Source organism: Channa argus, chromosome 20 (genome assembly GCF_033026475.1).
Source record: "Channa argus isolate prfri chromosome 20, Channa argus male v1.0, whole genome shotgun sequence".
In the NCBI taxonomy this organism is placed as follows: Eukaryota; Metazoa; Chordata; class Actinopteri; order Anabantiformes; family Channidae; genus Channa; species Channa argus.
Genome location: NC_090216.1, coordinates 11,542,284 through 11,561,427, shown reverse-complemented (window position 1 = coordinate 11,561,427; position 19,144 = coordinate 11,542,284). Strand labels below are relative to the sequence as shown.

Here is a 19,144-nt window from a genome sequence, read left to right as displayed (position 1 = left end):
CTGATGAAGATCACAGGTAAGTAGCTCTGGCTTATCTTTGCACCGTTATGTTTACACTAACCTGAATATTTAGCAACCAGGAACATAAATAAGAACTAAATAAAACCAAAAAACATGCCATGTAGTGATGAGAGAGGTGAAATATCATGGTTTTTACTTTTAATTTGGTCCTATGACTGCAATTGTGCCAGTGGTCAAACATACAGATATTTAACCTGTAATGGAATAGCATCCTTGTGAAAAATAGAAATTAACATAGAAATAACAATTGCTGGCAGCTACAGCTTGTATATAGTAGCAAAAAAGTTAAGTACAGCATCTACCAAATGTTTTTGCTCAGTCATAGGTAAAATGAGCACCACGGCCATCAGCAAAAACCCTTTAGTTAGCAAATGTTTTTATTCTAAAGAGATAAAATTGATTATTGAAATATATTTTACTTTTTTTGAGCCATTATCTTGCAACCTGAACTGTTTTTAAAATACATTTTAAAATAAATGTTTTATATTTAAACCGCTTTAAAACTCACTCGAATGCACAACCCAATACAATGAGACTGTGCAGGACCAAGCAAGCAGGCAAAAGGAAACAGGTGACGTTTAACAAAAAAGGGGTTGTATTTACTCTAAAATATGAAAAACAAGTCACAAAATATTGGGTTTATAAAAGGGGTCACCAAAATACCGAAAATTATTATTTTTTATTTGACGGCATTTGTCATTTTGTATACGGCATTTGTATCTTATACTCAAAGCATGTATATAAGTGTTTTTGGCTTAAGCAAAGAGTTGACAGGATAGCACCATGTCCTGGCTGCTTTCCAGCTTTAGCAGCATTTCTCATTTTTATTAATCACAGAATTTGTTTGATTTTACCGGCAGAGGGTATGAGGGAGTCAAATATGATTAGCTGATATAATAACCTCTATATAGATATAAAGTTTTTAGTGTTCATATCTGCCATAGAGTTTATACTTCTGTTTGTATCTCACTCTTAACATGAAGAAATATGTTTCCACTCTTTTAATAAATTAAACTGTCACAGATGATCCATACAGTACATTGTAGCACTGGTGATACTGCACTTAATAACTTATAACATTAGTACAGATATTTGTTTATAACCAGTGAGTTTACAAGCTGACAGTGACATACAACCTTTCTAGTGACTGCACAGCTGCAGTCCTGTAAACATTTGCCTTCTCCTTAATAAATAAGTTTCACCCACAGTTTTTCTCATTCTTTCTCTGTAATACACACACTCATATCAAAAAAAGATAAACATCGTAAAAAAACAGCAAGTTGTTTGTTATAATTTATTTAACAGATGACGCAGAGTAATATTTCATGGTCTTGCAGTGGTAATGTGTGTATTTGTAAGTGGCTTACTGTCAGCTGTGCTGTCCATAAAACATCAATACTGATACGTCAGTGTGAAATCACAAATCCACAACTAAAACCTTTAGTATTTAACTAACAACCGAATCCAGTAATGGGGGGGGTGACTTTAAGTAAAATTACATGACACAACCATACACAAACCCTGACTCTAGGGGTTATATATATTAAGTTCAAAAATGGAACTGGTGGGAAGTGACGTTGGGTGGAAAATATAAAATCAGTATATAACCATTTCTGGTGTTCTGGTTGGTTCAGAAGAATTCGAACCCACCTGAACTTGGGTGGGTGTCCAAAAATTCAACTTTACGAGCACCTCTTACTGTAAACGGCACGGAAGAAGCCCATACATAGTGTGAAAACCCGGGTCTTCCTCTCAGCAGTTTAATTATTAGAAATGTCTGACTCATACATTACCCTCATGAAGTAGGACCTCCTTCTCCTAACTCCTTTATAAGGGCACAAAACATGCTCCAGTTTAAAATTTGACTGAAAGAACCTGCTTGAACTGATCTATTTCTATTTAATTTTTTTTAAGTTTATATTTATCTATTTATTCTTTATATCCTTTGAAGGCTTCTACATTTTTCCCAATGTTTTTATTTCAAAACACCTCTTTCTGTTACCTGTCTTTTTTCTTGATGATTCCACTTCGTTTCTGTGTGTCATTTTATCTCTCTGACTCCAACCCACTTTTATCCTTTAACAATCAAGTCAGAGAAGGGCATCTCTATACAGGTATTTATAATACTTTCCACTGTGTTATAATGTTGCCTTTAAACATCCTAATTTCTTCATTATACTACATTCTTCCTATTTCTTTCTATTACAGATAACCACAGAAGAGGGATGTATCTCCAGATGACCCAGGACGGGAAGGTGTCAGGTAGCGATGTTCAGACCTCTTACAGTAAGTGTCACAAGCAGATTAATTATTTGGGCCCAAATTAGTAAATCTATCACAAAATCCACCAATTAATTTAGGACCAAGAAAAAGGAAACTAAAATGAGACTATTCATACTTTTGTGTTTACAGGTGTGCTGGAGCTGAAGTCAGTAAAACCAGGTCACACTGTCATCAAGGGCCAGACGTCATCTCTGTTTCTCTGTGTGGACAATGAAGGGTGCTTGAGGGGGCAGGTACAGGAAGCAATGAAACCATTCATATCCTAAAGTGTTGGGCCTCATTCTTTTTCACTGACAGCTTATGTCTGTTGTCATTTTGAAGACGCACTACACAGAAGCTGACTGCACCTTCAGAGAACTGCTATTGGCAGATGGATACACCCGCTTCCTTTCCTCGCACCACGGATTTCCTCTGTCTCTGGCTCCAAAACAGTCCCCAGATCGACAAGCAGTCCCCTTCACTCGATTCCTTCCACTGAGGAATACTCTGATTAGGGAGAGTGTGTCTGAACAACCACCAAACAATGAGAAATATGTCAATGTGGACTCTGATGACCCTCTTGGAATGGGCCTAAATTATATGGCCAGTCCTCAATTTTCAATGTTCAAGAAACGAAAATGAATTGGTTTTATGATGGTAATTACTTTAATTTATTTATTTATTGTGTACTGTATGTGTGGCATTTGTCCAACATTTATTTATTTTTTATTAAAGCTCAAAGGATTTCAAATTTTGTAACTTAGGAATATTTGTGTCTGAGTTAGAAATGTTCAGTGTTGCCACATAATGTTGATTTTGAAATGTGAGGCTCAGTTTCTTGAAACTGGATGTTACTGGAAAGTCCTGCAAGTTTATGTTTGTACTACTCAGCTGGGTTCATCAGACAGAAGAGATGCTCTGAATGAAAATAAACAGAATATAAATTTTGACTTTTGTTTGTCTAAGTCTTTCACGCAATGACAAAGCAATTCAGGGAAGTGGTTAAACAAACCAGAGGATACACTTACCAGATGAGAAGATCTCCTTCTGGGCAATGTTCACAGCTTTGAGTGCACAAATGGCCTTAATATTGTGAGAGCATGAGTGTCCTCTAGTGGACGACGTAAATAAGTAACAATGGCCATGTTCCCCGCGTTTTCATGTTTGAAGTCAGTGGTGATGCATTAAACCAGTGGCTTTTACCTACATTCTGTTGTTTCTACAGTTCTTCATCAAAGTCATGTGCAGTTTGTTTGTTAGACACTTTATTCTTTACTGAATGGTGGGTGTAAAAATAGGGGTTGAGCACTGAACAGATTGTGAAATGTAGGAGTTTTGATTTTGAGCCATCTAAAATAAACTGTCGAGCTGTGACAACAGGATCTTTGAACTGGAGTTGGCTTGGGCCAAAAATGAACTGTCACATATTCTTTGATTCTGTTCAAACTAAACAATGTGCTCCTCACTTCTCTCTAGTTTCCTTTCCCATAGCACTGAAAAAGCTGGGTATGAAGGGAGTTCTAGATATTTATCTCATGAATATTATTCTTGTAACATGTTTGGCATGTTTGATTAGATAACATCCTTCCTGAATATCGATCCCCTTTTTACATATAAAATAACCATTCATCATCTGACATAACATTTTAGCTCAAGTTAGTGATGACAATTTCATTTGTGATGTAATGTTCACATTCCCACATTTTCTCTTTCTTTTCATCTTAATGCTGCTTCAATGAGTGATAGTCTGCTCCAGGGAGCCAGGGACATAGCTTTTGTCACATAAAAGCTTAAGTTATATTTATGCCCCCTGCATTGAAATAAACCAAACTAAAACACATTATTAATGCAGGTGTACACTAGCAATGTTAGTACACATACCTTCCATGGGTCATTACTGGATCTCGTGGAAAGTCTTTTGTGTTCCAGTGAAAATGAGAGCAATGTTATTGGAAGCCACTGGGAGCTTAGTAGCTGTAGAAAAGGTCAGCCATGGTCACACAGTGTGAAACAGATTTATTTTGGCAGACCTCACTGACTAAATGTTGTGCTCAGAGGAGCAGTATGAGCAGGCAGTAAAGGAATAAGTGTAATTGTGTTTCTCTAATTTGTTACTTAAATAACACTGCTACTGTGTACGTTTTTGTCTTTGACACCAGTGTATTGTAGGGTTCAAATGTTTGCATCCCCTTATTTTTAAATGTCAATAGTAAGGAAAAGAATTCCTTTCCATCACCATAACATTGAAAGCCTAATCAGCTAGTACACATGTCCTTTGATCAGAAATTAATACATTTGTCTATTGATTTATCAAGGGGATTTATCAGGGTTTTGCTCAAAATAGTCACAAGCAAAGCCAAACATAAATAACACTGCTATTTTAGAGAAAATTAACAAAATTCAATTTTTATTGCAAACACTGATTGCACAGTTAAGCAGAGAAATATATAACATTAGCTATAGCAATCCAAATCTTTCTGTTTAACATAAATAGAGTAGGTAGCAATGTGTCATTGCATAATATGTGTTTCTCCTTGGTTTGGTTGAGGTGCTTTTTCTTTTTTTTCTACTTTTCTTGCAGAAAGCAGCTGTAACGCATTTATCTGTGAGATCAATAAAGTTCTTTGAGTATTGAATCTTGAATGTCTGATGTTTCAGGTCGTATAAGGCAAAAACTACACAAATGTGAACTTTTTACATTACCTACAGAAGAATGTTGAGAATGTGGGGTTGGTTTATGAGAGAACTCTTTGAGAACTCTCACCTCTCATAGACAGAGAACTGTTTGCAACGGCTGCTCTGTGGGTGTTCGGTTGAGTTTTGATGACACATGACATCTACGCTGTCGATAATCAAACATCTGCTTCCACTTCAAACATTAAGGCACAATGTGACAGTACTAAGACGTCTTAGTTTCAAGGCACAATCAAACATTCAGAAAGTCATTTCCATCTCAAACAAAAGCTTATGGCCTGAATAAATAATAGCTCATATATATATGATTACCCTGAGAATGTAACTTGTAAATCTTTTTTTTTTTTCCTTTTTAAAATTATACAATAAAAAAGGTTGCTTTTGGCTGGCTATTGCTGCAATAAATAACACCAGTGAACAAGGAAATAATACATTAATAAATAAAAAATAATTTGTTTAACTGAGACAAATTTCTTCTTAGTTTTTCATGGACCAGCAGATCTACAAACTGGTCTTGTTGCCTCTTGTGCTTAATTTTCCTTTTTCATTCTCTTTCAGTATTTCCCACCATACCTTTGTAATAATAGTACAATGCAACATTCCCCCTCACTAAACCTGAGTGACCAATGCTTCCCTCAGATATGTACTTCCTCCTCTGAATTCTGTGCTCTGCCCTGTACAAAGTCCAACAAGCAATGTGCCATTCAGAGGGTTACAAATGCCTTCAGTGGCATAATATTCTACCTCTGGATCCCTATCCTCTTCATCTATTTCCTCCCCTTCTGCCTCCTCGTTCTCCCACAAGGTTGTCTGAACATGCGTGTACTCGGTTCGGTCCTCACATTCAGTCTCCCGATGGTAAAAGTAGCTGAAGTTGGAGACTATGACAGGCACTGGCAGCGAGATGGTAAGAACACCGGCAATGGCACACATTGAGCCTACCAGCTTGCCCCACACTGTTTCTGGGTACATGTCACCATAGCCCACTGTGGTCATGGTGACAACTGCCCACCAAAAGGCATGTGGTATACTGATAAATGCCGTGTTGGTGTGGTCTGCCTCAGCGAAGTAGATGGCACTGGAGAAGAGGATGACGCCAATAAACAGGAAGAAGATAAGGAGGCCCAGCTCACGCATGCTGGCCCTCAATGTCTGGCCAAGGATCTGGAGGCCTTTAGAGTGACGAGACAGCTTAAAGATCCTGAACACCCGTACCAACCTGATGACTCTGATGATGGCCAAGGATGTCGCCGGACTAGCATCATTGTCTTTGGCCAGCTCTGTTCCCAGAGTGACAAAATAGGGTAAGATGGCACTGAAATCGATGATGTTCATCACATCCTTGAAGAAGTGCATTTTGCTGGGGGAGCAAGAGAACCGCATGAGGAGCTCGAAGGAGAACCAGCATATACATATGGTCTCCACCATGAAGAAGGGGTCATGGAAAACACTGTGAGGAAGAGGCATGTTCTCAGATATGTTCTTTGCCAGGGAGTGGTACTTGTAAAAATAGTCCTGAGGTGGAAAAGGCAGAAAAAATGTTAAACATAATTATAAAGTAAAAACATAACCCAGCAAATAACATTATAAATTATAACACGAATAAATCTATTCTGTAGTATAAAACCAACTGGTGGTCAGCTTAGCTGTGCATAAAGACGGAAGGGGAAGATGGGTGTGGCATCTATAGTTAAATAATCCACCTACATGTAACACAAACTCTGAAGTTCTCTCATTTGCTTAATCTTTAAAAAAAAGTAATTAAGTCATCCAGCACATAATCACACATAATCCACCTTAAAACGATAAAAATTTTTTGTTTGTTTTTGTACAGATTATAAAGTAAAATACAGTACTGTTACATTAGTTGTTATTGGTCTTTTTTTTCTGTGGCTAAGCTAACTGGCAAGTGGCTCCAGGTGTACATTTACCACACTAGTAAGCAAATAAAAATTAAAAAATAAAAAATACTAAATTTAAGGTTTCATCAAAGGTTATTGTTGCATATTATTTTATATGATCTACAAACTGCTACACTTGTGGTGCCCAAATAAACTACACTGATCTTGGGTATGTTGTGTTCCATCTCACTGGTTGTCACTTTTGGAAACGTCATACAGTAAAACCGTTTGACATCTGCGGCTTTACATTGCCGTCATAGCTGTACCAATCTCTTTTTCAGCCCACCTGTTTTTCCATATTCCGTGTCAGTTACTGTGGCATTACATTCAAGCATTAGATGGTGGTGGGTTAAAGCATTGCACTTGACAAGATAAAAGATAAAAAGCAAGATAAAAGCATGAAAATAGATGGCCTGCATTTGAAAAGGATCAGTTTAGTATTTTGTAGTGGGTTGTGTTTAATATATAAAGTTTTAGGATAGTTTGGATAAACTGACTATTCTTGAACTGTCAGTAGCAGGTCATTGACAGTGTTTATTACTAACGGTGCTCATCTATGTGTTGATCTGCTCCAAGGGCTCTCCTAAAACTAAATATAACCCCGTGAGATCTCTGAAGAGAAACATGAGATCGTCTTCCTGCACTGCTCCTCATCCATCTCCACCTTCTTCACTATCCGTCTCCCTGGCCACTGCAACAACTTTGCCAATGCAGCTTAGTGGGTTTACCGCTGACTTCGACACAGCTAAGTTACAGTAGTTTGCTGGCAGCTCAGCTGTATGACGGCTGCCTGGCCCAGCACAGCAGTCCTGGAGGAATGTGTTAACATGACCCATCGTATGCTACTCATCTTGTGAGACCCGCTAGGCTCCCATTCTGAGCCACCGCAAAGCTTTGGCTCAACTTTATCTATGTGTATCTTGGGTGACCTTGTATTCACACACCTAACTGCCTATCGCTTTCACTCTTCCTGTCCACTCTCTCCTTTCATTTGTATTCCAGGCACCACCTTTTATTCCCTGTACCCTTTAGCTTTTCCTGAATCTGAGTATATCGAATTTAACAGCCGACTAAAATAATCAAGCCATAAACTTCGCTCAGTGTCTCTTCCTCTCTCTGGTCTGCTTCCAGATATATTGGCTAATAGCTGTCTATGTGTTTTTTTTTTCTTTCTTTTAATACACCGCACTACTCACCAAGTGTGCATTTACGTAAACATCTACTTCCTTTATGTTTCTTTCTATCACAAGCAGTCACACACATCCAGTAAACAGTTTATGATGAGGTGGTTTGATGAAAACTCCACAGTCCACAGTCTCTGTTTTAAGATAGAATATAAAATTATTATTTCTAAAATAAAATTACTACCAATAGTAGTTTGTCTCATGTAAACTTTACCTTCAACCTACCCCTACCATACTTACGTTTTTAATTTGATTGCATTTAATCCACAGTTTATTCAACCCATCAAGGTGACTAAATCATTTGTTTACATACTTACCACTGTATCCCATCATGTAACTCCCTATCCACTCTATACTACACTACCTTTGTAGACCTAAATTTCCTACCTCTCGTGCCTCCTTCTCATATCTGAAGTCAGGCAGTGTCTCCAGGCAGAAAATAAGGATGGAGACCACAATGACCATAACACTGATGATGGCTATGATTCGAGCACCAGAGGAGGACTCAGGATGCTCAAACAGCATCCACAGTCTTTTCTGAACTTCGTTGGATGGCAGCGGACTTTCTTCCTCCTTTGTAAAGCCTTCGTCCTCCTTGAAGCGGTTCATGATGTCCTCTCCCAGCTCGTAGAACAGCAGCTCATCCATAAATATGTCCAGGGGTATGTTTGCAGGCCTCCGAAGCCTCCCCCCTGACTGGTAAAAATACAAAATGGCATCAAAGCAGGCCCGGTTGCGATCCAAAAACAGCTCATTTCGAAGTGGGTCAAAGTACCGTGACCTCCGCCTGGGGTCGCCAAGCATGGAATCAGGGAATTGGGCTAAAGTACGAAGCTGAGTTTCATAACGCATGCCTGAGACGTTGATGGCAAGTCTTTCACTCAGTGCCCATCCACTCCTCCACAGAGACCCAGATCGCCGTCTCTCTTTCTTCTTCTCCTTCTCATTCCCTTTGATCTCCTGCTCCCCCTTTTCCTTACAGTTGAGCTGGTTCTTCAGTTGTTTATCTTTCTCTCCATCTCTCTCTTTCTTTTGGCCTTCTCTTTCATCATCCTGTGGGTCACCGCTGTCCATCCCTGTTTATATTCCACACTAGAGTACTCTGGAAGCCACTCTCCTGAGAATTTGTAGAACAACTGGACTTAAAAGAAAACCTGTCTGAAACCAGAGTGATAGGTCCATCAGTGGATTTGATTTGAAAAGCATCACCAACTGTAGCCTTTGGCAGGAGAAGCAAATGAAACATAATGTAGCACTATCTGGTTGTTACGTTTTAAACGAAAGAACGGAATATAATTCAAGAACACGTTAAATAAGTCGCCCCAAAATATTTGAAAGTGGTCTTTAATTGTGATAAATTATAATGGTGAACTGCAGAGGAAGCACCAGAAAGGTTTTTTTTTTTTAGTATTCCGTGAGTGACATAAAAGTATTTACTTACTTTGTGCAGAACAGCTGCTGACAGAGCTAATGAAAGGATGAAAAATCACATTGTTTGCCTGCTGTGGCTCATCAGATTGTCTGTGTTCCCTTTGTCATCATGTCCATCTGTCATACACACAAGTCCTTGTTCGGCTGTCCACCTTTAATTGATACTTGTGCACGAGTCCTATGACACTCCAACTAATATCTCTGTCCAAGTTGTACACAAACTGTGCTTCCACTTGTTTGCTCAGAGGACACCTACTGTCTTGCCCTGTCCCTTGCTGCCTTGCACTGTCTGTCCTGATTTTTTTTTTTTCTTGGGAATGCTGTCCTGTAGAAATTCAATCTGTGCTGAACCCCTCTAACCCCTCCCTGTCCTTTTCCTCCATTTTAGCTATGTGGCATGACAACCTTCAACCTTACTATCAAATGTCACATATAAGCCTGGCACTCAGTGATGTTACCCTCTCTAATGAGCATGGTACACAGACAAACAGACAGACAAAGAAACGTGGCTTACTGTAAAAGTTATTTGATTTGAATGTGTATTATTAAATCACAAAAACTGTTAAACCTATAGTGATTCTATTTTTGTCCAGATAAGCAGCAAATATTTAATGTTGGATCACTTTGTTTGAGTGGTAGGTTTTCGTCCATACAGATATGATCTGGGGAATGTTCATATTGTTCACATTTTGCAAACTTTTTTTTTATGTTTTTAATTCCCAAACTATGATTTATTGTTTTTATCACGTATTAGCCCAATAAATATAATCTAGAGCAGCACAATTACAGCTCTATGATAACACCGTTGCATTAAATTGATTAAAAAAATGTGTTTATGGTAATGATCACAGATCATACTATCCCATAACATGTTGCTTCTCTTTAATGTGGATTAGATTTCGTGTATGTTCTGTATAAATTGGTAAAAGAGCTTGAAAATACTGCGTATGCTGCATGTACTTCTTATAAAATTATTTAAATGATTTTAATGATTTTCAACACATTTAGATTTATCTGTTTCTAAACCTTGATCAACAGGTGCAATTAGGGAGGATCTTTGCTAGCTGTCAGTTTGCAAGCAGTGAGAGAGGATACCGATAAGTTGTTAACACATTTCTGAATACATTTTAGTAACTTCTTTAAAAACCAGGAACCATTTCTAACCACTGGGAGGAATATACTGACAATAATGACTTAGTAAATCAAAATAATGACACAGAGTTGGTTAGAAAAGTTTGAATCCCTTGATATTTATTGCACATTAATGTGATAGTACAAATGTTTCTATGTCAGAAATTAAAGGTAATTTTGAATTATTTGATCAAGGGGGATATAAACTTTTGAATCAATGTTATTGTGACTTGACCATTTCTGTCGTTACTGACGATGAAACACATTCATAGTGTTGTATGTTTAGAGTTTACGTTTGCATCCCCTTCCAGTAAAATGATATACTGTAAATAATTTTTATTAATGTAACGAAAAAACAATGTGCATTAAATATTATTTTGATACCCACTCAAAATAATAAGATACCATCAGGAAGTAGCATGCACTAGCTTGCTTCTTCTGGGTTTCCCCCAACAGTATGGAAATCTGTTGCAAAACATTAACAATTTTTATCAGTATTTTTTTTATGAAATGGCTTGGGATTAAGGTCACATTGCTTAACATGTTTTAATGATAATAGGAAGAAAAAGAAGAGGAAGAAGAAGAAGAAGAAAATAAGCACAATACATTTTAGGAGAGAGAGGCTATTTTGTGTGCTAGGCTACTTTAAAAAATGTTAGTTAATTTGTTTTGGATCTCACCAATAAATTAAATGGCAAAATCAATCAACAAAGATTGAAACAAACATTAATTAGATTTGATGGTTCTCACAGATCCACTTGCATCTGAAAGCACTACTGCGTAATACCACCAGAGGGCGATCAAGTTTTGGCACAGAGCAGAAAAAAGAGGCCTCACATTTGCTTCAGTCAAAAAATAATAATAAATCAATAAATAAAATACAGGGCTTACTGTGCTGCTAATTACATTCCTATTTCATGTATCATCGAATTGTGTCATAAATCTCAGCTTACCATGAATTAGATTTGTTTTGCGTGAATGTGCCCATGAAGCAATAGCTCAGGAGACAAAATGATGAACAGAATTCCACAATGCACAAAACTCAAGCTTTATTCTAATACAGTAAGATATTCCTCTAACGTCTTGTTTCTTTGACTGTAAAGGATATTAAAAATATGCCACAAAATGATGTCCAATATGGGCTACGTTAAGTAATATTCAACATAAGGTTAAAATATGGTTTATTGTGACAGAGGCTTCTAATTCTGTCAAATGGCTTTAAATTGTCTAGCTCTCATGCAGCTTTCTAGCACAAACATAAAACATTGTGACTTCCATGTTATGGCTGCATAAACCTCCTGAAATTCCTCATCATGTAGAACAACTTAATACAGACAACAGTAGTCCACATAAGCAGAAAATAGATGACTCATCACCACCATATTACTATTTCTTGTCATGTGTTCCTTAAACCAGCGTATTGTTCAGTGTCTTAGTCATGGATACAAGGCATTTTCAAAACAGCAAAGCTAAAACTATTTTTCCTGTTGTCATTAGTTACGTGGTTGTCCAATCTCTGTCCAGTTTATGATGTCTATTGTTACGTCCAAAAACCAAATTATTCTGTATCAATTTAGATAATAATTATACCAGATGCTGAAGATTCTAACTTGTTTAATCCAGTTTCTTGAATATCAGAAGTTAGAGTTATTTGATATCGAGCAAGAAAAGAAGCATCTACATTACCTCATTATTCTCAGATATCATGACATTTAGAAGTGACCTCAAAATTATAGATTACCAATTATGTGAATGTATATCTTTTACAGGCTCAGATGGTTTAATGCAACAGTCACTTGCTAAAAAGGAAACTATGCTGTCATTATACACCGTGTCATTAAACTTCCACAAATTCAATGTGTCATCCTTCAGTTTCTTAGAAGACTTTGGCTTTCCAAATTGTGCTCACTTCAAGTCAGATTATATCAATCACTGTATTGTATCTAAGTTTCTGACAGCCTGATGAACAGTGTTTGATGAGCACACAATTTCAGTCAGTGTGCATCACATATTTCATTAATAAAAAGCTTAAACAAAATGACACACCATTGATGTCACTTTTTCGTTTATTTTAAGTTCATTTCAATGATTTTAAGCATTTTTAATGTCTCTGGAAAAGCATCTCATGACTTTTAATCAGTTGTTCATTCAAGCTGCTATGGAGATTGGTTCACATTAGATCGCATTGACATTCATACATTTTAAGTCTCAATAGTAGAAATATGTTCAATTATGACACTTTATTGATATGTTTCTATTTTTTTCTTCAAAATATAAAAAGATAGATCATGAACATTCCATTGAAATATACTTTATACAGTTTTTGATGAGTTGTTCTTTGTGTTCCAACATTTCAAAAATAAAATCCGGCATAAGTCACAACCAGATACTCCATTGACCACCTCTTCACCCCATTCACTCTCCTACTAAGACTGCAATACAATGAACTAGTACCTAAGTCTGTTTTATACAATGTAATGGCATGTAAAATAAACATACATCTTTATTCTTTGGAATGAGTACATGACTGTATGATGTCAGTCTGTAATGCTAGTTGTATGTATGTTAGCATGATCTCTGTGGTATTTATCATATTCTATTTAAAGTAAGGTTTTAAATATATTATTAAAATCTATTCAGTATGATAATGTCTCTAAAACATCTCTGGCCTTATCATTTGCAAAATAAAGTATTTTTAGATTAGTGTGATTGCTAAGTAACTCTATGGAAAGCCATGTAGCCTCTACATACATGGATGCAATCATTTGAACTGATGACAGAACATCTGTGTCTCAGGGACCATACAGTAAGTGTCGATCAGTGGCATTTATGGTGCAGATTGCATACAGTGTCCTCAAAAAAAAAAAAACAACAACATTAAAATAAAACAGGCACGTTATTCTGATAAAAAATAAATAGGATATAATTAAGGTTGTGTCTTCCATGGACCACAAAATACCTTCCAACATCTGGAAAAGGACACGTTATAGTACTGTCAGTACACTTAACTTTTAACAGTGGCACCTACTTACCATGTAAAGCATTTTTTCTTTTGGTCATGTGAGTGTTACACAGAAAATCTGACATTTTATAACAAACTATAAACATTAGGAAAATAAAACAGACTTAGCACTCTCAACATTGTAAATCATTCTGTTCAACATGACTAAATCAAATGGCAGTATTATGCAATAGAAAAGGAAAAACATCTTTTTCAGCCTGGCATTGGCAGAGCAGTCACAATATAAAGAATGAAAAAAAAAAAAAAAAGATCAACTAACTGTAAACAATACTGAAAGGAAAGAACAATACTCGGCCATAAAGAAAAGCACAAAGAGCTGGGTGAAGCACAAAGTTTTTGCACAAATATTTCAAAGTTTACCTCTGAAATATTCATAAATGTCTTTGTGACCGTCAAGGCCACTGGGGCTTAATGCATTCCTAAAGGGTAAATGAAACCGCGAGTTTTAAAAAGACAAAGGACCATAACAAAATCCCATGAACCAGTTTTGCAAATACACTAAAGTTATAGACCCTGTAAAACCAGCGTAGACTCAATAGAATTCTTGGATAGTCTATATCACACCAATGAGTCCCATATTCTGGTAAGCCTCCAACTGCAGTGTACTAGGAATGTATGGAGGACCATTCAGCTGCCTGAGTTGAGCCCTGGACCAGCAGGGCCTTAAACTCACCTGGACTTCCAAACCAAAAATGAGGTGGTTAAAGAGCACTCAAGAATTATGCTTTTTATTTAGACTCCTGTTTTACTCCTGTTTTAGCTCAATCTCCCCGCAGTGGACACTGGTATCTCTCATGCTCTCTTTCTCGCAACACTTAAAGTATTTCACTGACATCATTTTGGAAGCTCTGGGTCTCTTTGACTGGTGTTCACACGACTGAACTGTGTGCTGTAATGAGCTGCCAACTAGCCAGCTGGATGACGGTAACTCCATGGGTAATGACGGATGCGAAGACCTGGCCATCTAACTTAAAAAAAAAAAAAAAAAAAAAAAAAAAAAAAAAAAAGAAGAAGACGAGCTACCTCTACACACTCATGCTGACACTGTTGAGTGTGAGTAGTTTTCAGTTGCCTCTTGGAGGAAGACGTTTCTGCTCTACAACACGGCACAGTGTTCATAGTTATCAGGACTGGATTCATGACAAACAATGATAGGAGGCTAAGAGGATACGTCAAGACTCTGTTTCCTCTTCAGAGATTATCAAGTCATAATGCATGCGTTTTTTACACATCACTGTGAGGTGTTCACATTATCATTGTCTATATACTAGATTTTTTTTGTTAGAAGAAAATAGTAAAACACCTACATCCACACACACCAACACACCTGAGTCCTTTAAACCACACACAGACTTTGCAATGGCAGTTTGTTCCATGCAAACCTAAAATCTCTCTTGACTGCTTGCCAATATAGCATCTCTCATAGTCTGTTACTGATTTTCATTGAATAACCTGCATTGGGCTTCCCCTTTTTTTTTTTCTACTTAGCACTAATGGAACAGTAGAACTGCCTATACTAGCAAATTCCTGCCATGGAACATCCAAGGCCTTTAAAAACCTCTTTAACACTGAGGCATTAGCGATTCGCTTAAGGTTCTCCGTTTGCCCTGCTACAATCATGTAATAACTCCTGTATTATTGCCAAAGAAAAAAGCAAACTATGAGTACTAATCAAGCAGTCAACGTTGTGGTATGAAGAGCTGTTGGATTTCGAAATGCTGCAGTTGCTGCTGCGGCTGCTGCTACGGTAGTTGTGCAAATGATTTGAGGAGGAAAACATAGATTAAGTGATTAACGGCAAACATCCTTTGTGCAAATACTCTGGTTTGCCAAAGTCTCGAATGATCACTGTGGATTGGATGGTTAAAAAATATGTTTGTTGCTTTACAAAATAAAAAATAATGGCAGCAGTCAAAAAAGACTGGAATGAAGAATGTTGGGCAGTAGTAGCAGAGAGATTTCATCAAACAAAACATAGTTCAGGGTGTACTTTGCAAACAAACATGTTTCAATATTCACATTTTTTTTTTACTTTTGAAAACAAAATATAGCTCTTCTCTTTCATTATAATCTTTTTTAAAACATTAATTGCATATAACATTTTTTTAATTCATTTTGTGTATACTTTTTTGTATTTCTAGCACCCTTGTCTTCAACTAAGGGCTTGCAGAAAAGACAGTCATGCAAAGTAGTCATGCTGGTAAACAAAGTTACAAAAATGCATTATCTTTTTTTTTTCCTCATTTGTTTATCTCAGCGTCCATTCTTTGTCATCTCCGTGTCTTTATAGGTAAGAGTCTGTCATTGCTTTTTGTCTTTCAGTTGTCTTTCCAGGTGCTTGTGTGGAAAACAACTTTGCTGAACCATCATGATAAAATATTCCCTTCTCATCTTTTTCCAGGACTTTTAATGCATTTCATGATACCAGATTTTCTAGTCACAGTTGCAGCTGAGTTTTTTTCTTTCTTTCACTCCAAAGCCATGGATAGTTGATTTGTTTATCAAAATATATATTTGTTCTCTTTGTACACTTCCACACTTGCTCTGCTCTGGTCCATTTCTTCTTACTTTACCATTTGCCTTAGGGCCCCCTGATGGGCTATTCTTATCTTGACCTGGACTTGCCAGTGAAGCAGTCATTGGCAGCAAAACGGACAAGAGAGAGATGGGGCAGTAAGCATCTGGGGTTTCTTGTGCCTAATTGGCAGTGTCAGCCTTTGTGTCAGGGGGAATATATATCAGATTGGTCCCTTTCAAAATGATAACATAGAATTTCCAGCAAATGGATCATTTCATGTGATGTAAAAGGTAGGGGTTCATTTTGTTGCAATTTGGGCAGGTCAATATGCCTTGATATGAAGAAAGACTGGCAGTTGTCTCTAGGACATCCATCTCCTTGAGTGAGTCTTTTTGCTCTTTATTACTGAGCATTATGTCAGTCAAACGTGACAAAAATTCTTGGTACATTTAAATGTACATAAGGGGGATAGGATGAAGGTGGCAGTTAAAGGATTAAGTTCTTCTAGAGGATTTACTTTGTGCCATAAAATGGCCAAAATTAGTGCAAACACCAACCTAAGTGGAATATTTCTCCTAATCTACAAGAAATTACAGAGGTCATTCATAGGGTGCATACTACAGGACATTTGGTGTTTTGGGGGGAGGCCCATGTTAGTACATGAAAGATAAAGATCAGACTTTTCCACCATTCTTACTGTGAGCGTTTCAGGTGGGGTTGTACGGTTAACACTAAACAACCTGATTGAGGTGATGCTACATGTGCTTAAATGGTTCACCTTCATAGTTAATCCTGTTTTTGATTATGCCAGTGTTTGTGAAGAGGGCAGTGTTTCAGTCTGATAGAAGTGAATGGAAGACATTGGTTCAGTGGCAAACATGCTATACAAGTGCTAAACTTGGGTGAATATGAGCGTTGTTAGATATGGTGGTTTGTGTATGATTTCATGTGGGCTGTTTTTATTCAGTAGATCTTTTTTTTTTTTGGAATGTCAAGTACAGTATTTTAATTATCAAGACCAATCCTTTGTCTCTCATCATTAGTTTTTTCTTCACTGAAAAGGAACCTGGGAGGAAAATGACATCTAAATTATGCCTTGAATGCATAAATTCCTCTCTCAACTGTGATGGATTAAGTCAAGTTATTTCCCAGCCAACAAATGCTACAGTATGTTAGCAGAGATGCTACATTGTTCATTCAGTCCTTTGTGAAGACAAGTGTTTTTTTTTTCAGTATGTTGTGAAGTTGCTCAGATGTTCAGCACTCAATTGATGAGTTGATCTTCATAAAGATGGCAAGTATAATGTTTTCAGAGAGATGTTAACTGGAATGTTTTAATCAGGAGTCCATATCTCTCCCAAAGTGTGTCAGTGCAATGCTCAGTCAGTTTGCCAAAAAAAAAAAAGTGGTGGAGGGGGAGTCAGTCAAACAGTTGTCAAATTGTGGTCAGGGATCCAAGAAGCTGCTTTGGTAACAATGTGAGGAGCAGACCATATGATTTTTTTTAAATTCATGATTACCATTGGTCTCTCTCTTGTCACCCCACACATGTCCTTTAAACTGTCCATCCTCGTCACGCCTGGTGCTTTTGTGGCTCCTGCCGCAAATTTGTGTTTACCAGTTACTGACTCCTCATTAGAGAAAAGGCGAATGCTAGAAACTTAACACTGTGAAGACAAGAACAGAAATCCATTAATATTCAGATCACATTAAATAAACATTATTTATATCAAGTTCAGTGGAATTGAAATTTAACTAAACTGACAAGATGAATCTGTATTGGTTTACATAAGTGCTGAGCTAATATAAACCAATCATGCTTTAGAGTTAATTTGTCTTGTTCTCAGGTTTGGAATTGGCCAATTACATGAATGTAAAGAACACAGTTTCATAGTGTTAATAACAGTACGTACAAAGGGAAAGTAATCAAGTATTACCATTACCTGTAAACTGCTGGTTAACTGTGCGTGTCAGAATGAAGTGCAAAATTTAAAGTGTAATGACAACTCTCGTACTAAAAGAAAAATTTCCAATTTCTACCTTACACACAGGATGTTGGCACATACTATAAGTAACTCTTAAATAATTGGTCATTGACAGTATAAAAAAAACAAAACAAACAAACAAAAAAAACAAAACAGTAGCAAGAATGAAATAAGCCAAATGACCAGCACCTTTCTCTCCACTCTTCCATCTACAAATATTGCTTTCATTTTTACAGGAGTAGTTATGGGCATTTCAAAGTGGCACTCATATCCGTGCTGCATGTGTACATTTGTGCAAATAGTTTGGTTTGAACAATGCAGTATAATACAGTTGATGTAAAACACATTTTTGTCAGATGGACACATACAATCATACCCAATGCTATCCATGTTTCCACATTTACAAAAATAGTACTTTCTGAAGCAAAATTTAATTGGCTGACACCATTTCAGGCTGCCTAACCCCCAGCTTAAGCTATGCATTATGCCAACAAAGGTTCAAATTCAAAAAAATGTTTGTCAACAACAGTAGGTAAAAAATTTATATCATTTACCTACAATTATGACAAGCAAAGCTTGTATCACCTGTGCAGGCATTATGATTTATTCCCATGGAGATTAAACACCTCTGCTTTGGTCTCACCAGCACAAATCCACCCAAATTACTATACAAACATTATCCTTTACTAAAGCACTGTTAGCTCATCCTGCCTGCTCCTCATTTCACATCTTCTTCTCTCATGTTCCACTGTATGGTTACAGTTACAATTTCCATCGAGAACAGGCATTAGCAAATCAGAGATCATCTTTTCTAAGGGTCAATTGTACAGTAAATGTTACGAATTTAGTCGACTGTGAGCATGAAAGAAGTTGTTTGATTTAAACGTAAGGTTTTATTGCAGTTGTATGAAATGCAGAGGTAATGCCCAACTTCACCATCCAGATCTTCTCTTGGCCTTCTCTTGCATGAATCTATCTGCACAAAATTAGAAATA

The 19,144-nt window shown here is 37.0% G+C and overlaps 3 protein-coding genes across 14 annotated transcripts in view; 1 reads left to right on the top strand and 2 right to left on the bottom strand.

Moving 5' to 3' along the window:
- The first annotated feature begins 112 nt into the window (after positions 1-112).
- fgf21 (fibroblast growth factor 21) lies at positions 113-3,233 on the top strand. 2 transcript variants are annotated; one of them, XM_067488067.1, is made up of 4 exons: positions 113-2,135; positions 2,230-2,307; positions 2,434-2,537; positions 2,626-3,233. In XM_067488067.1, the coding sequence occupies exons 1-4, from the start codon at positions 1,991-1,993 to the stop codon at positions 2,923-2,925; spliced, it is 627 nt and encodes a 208-aa protein (XP_067344168.1). In that variant the 5' UTR covers positions 113-1,990; the 3' UTR covers positions 2,926-3,233. The 2 variants fall into 2 exon arrangements, with proteins under 2 accessions (XP_067344168.1, XP_067344169.1); XM_067488068.1 differs by having other exon boundaries at positions 2,009-2,307.
- Positions 3,234-4,598: 1,365 nt separating this feature from the next.
- Positions 4,599-9,808, bottom strand: LOC137105621 (potassium voltage-gated channel subfamily A member 1-like). Its single transcript, XM_067488066.1, has 3 exons — positions 9,504-9,808; positions 8,450-9,220; positions 4,599-6,492 (listed from the first exon to the last, which is right to left on the bottom strand). Exons 2-3 carry the CDS (start codon positions 9,134-9,136, stop codon positions 5,587-5,589), a joined length of 1,593 nt encoding a protein of 530 aa, XP_067344167.1. The 5' UTR covers positions 9,137-9,220; positions 9,504-9,808; the 3' UTR covers positions 4,599-5,586.
- Positions 9,809-15,183: 5,375 nt separating this feature from the next.
- The window catches only part of kcnc3b (potassium voltage-gated channel, Shaw-related subfamily, member 3b), a 42,871-nt gene continuing 38,910 nt past the window's right edge, over positions 15,184-19,144 (bottom strand). For 5 of the 11 annotated variants that reach the window (XR_010911905.1, XM_067489398.1, XM_067489394.1 and 2 more), the window contains one exon: positions 15,184-17,831. Coding sequence is in view for 1 of the 11 variants with exons in the window: in XM_067489400.1 (XP_067345501.1) it covers positions 17,818-17,831 (14 nt within the window). In the remaining 10 variants the exon portion in view is untranslated. The other 6 variants (XM_067489392.1, XM_067489393.1, XM_067489401.1 and 3 more) reach the window with 2 other exon arrangements.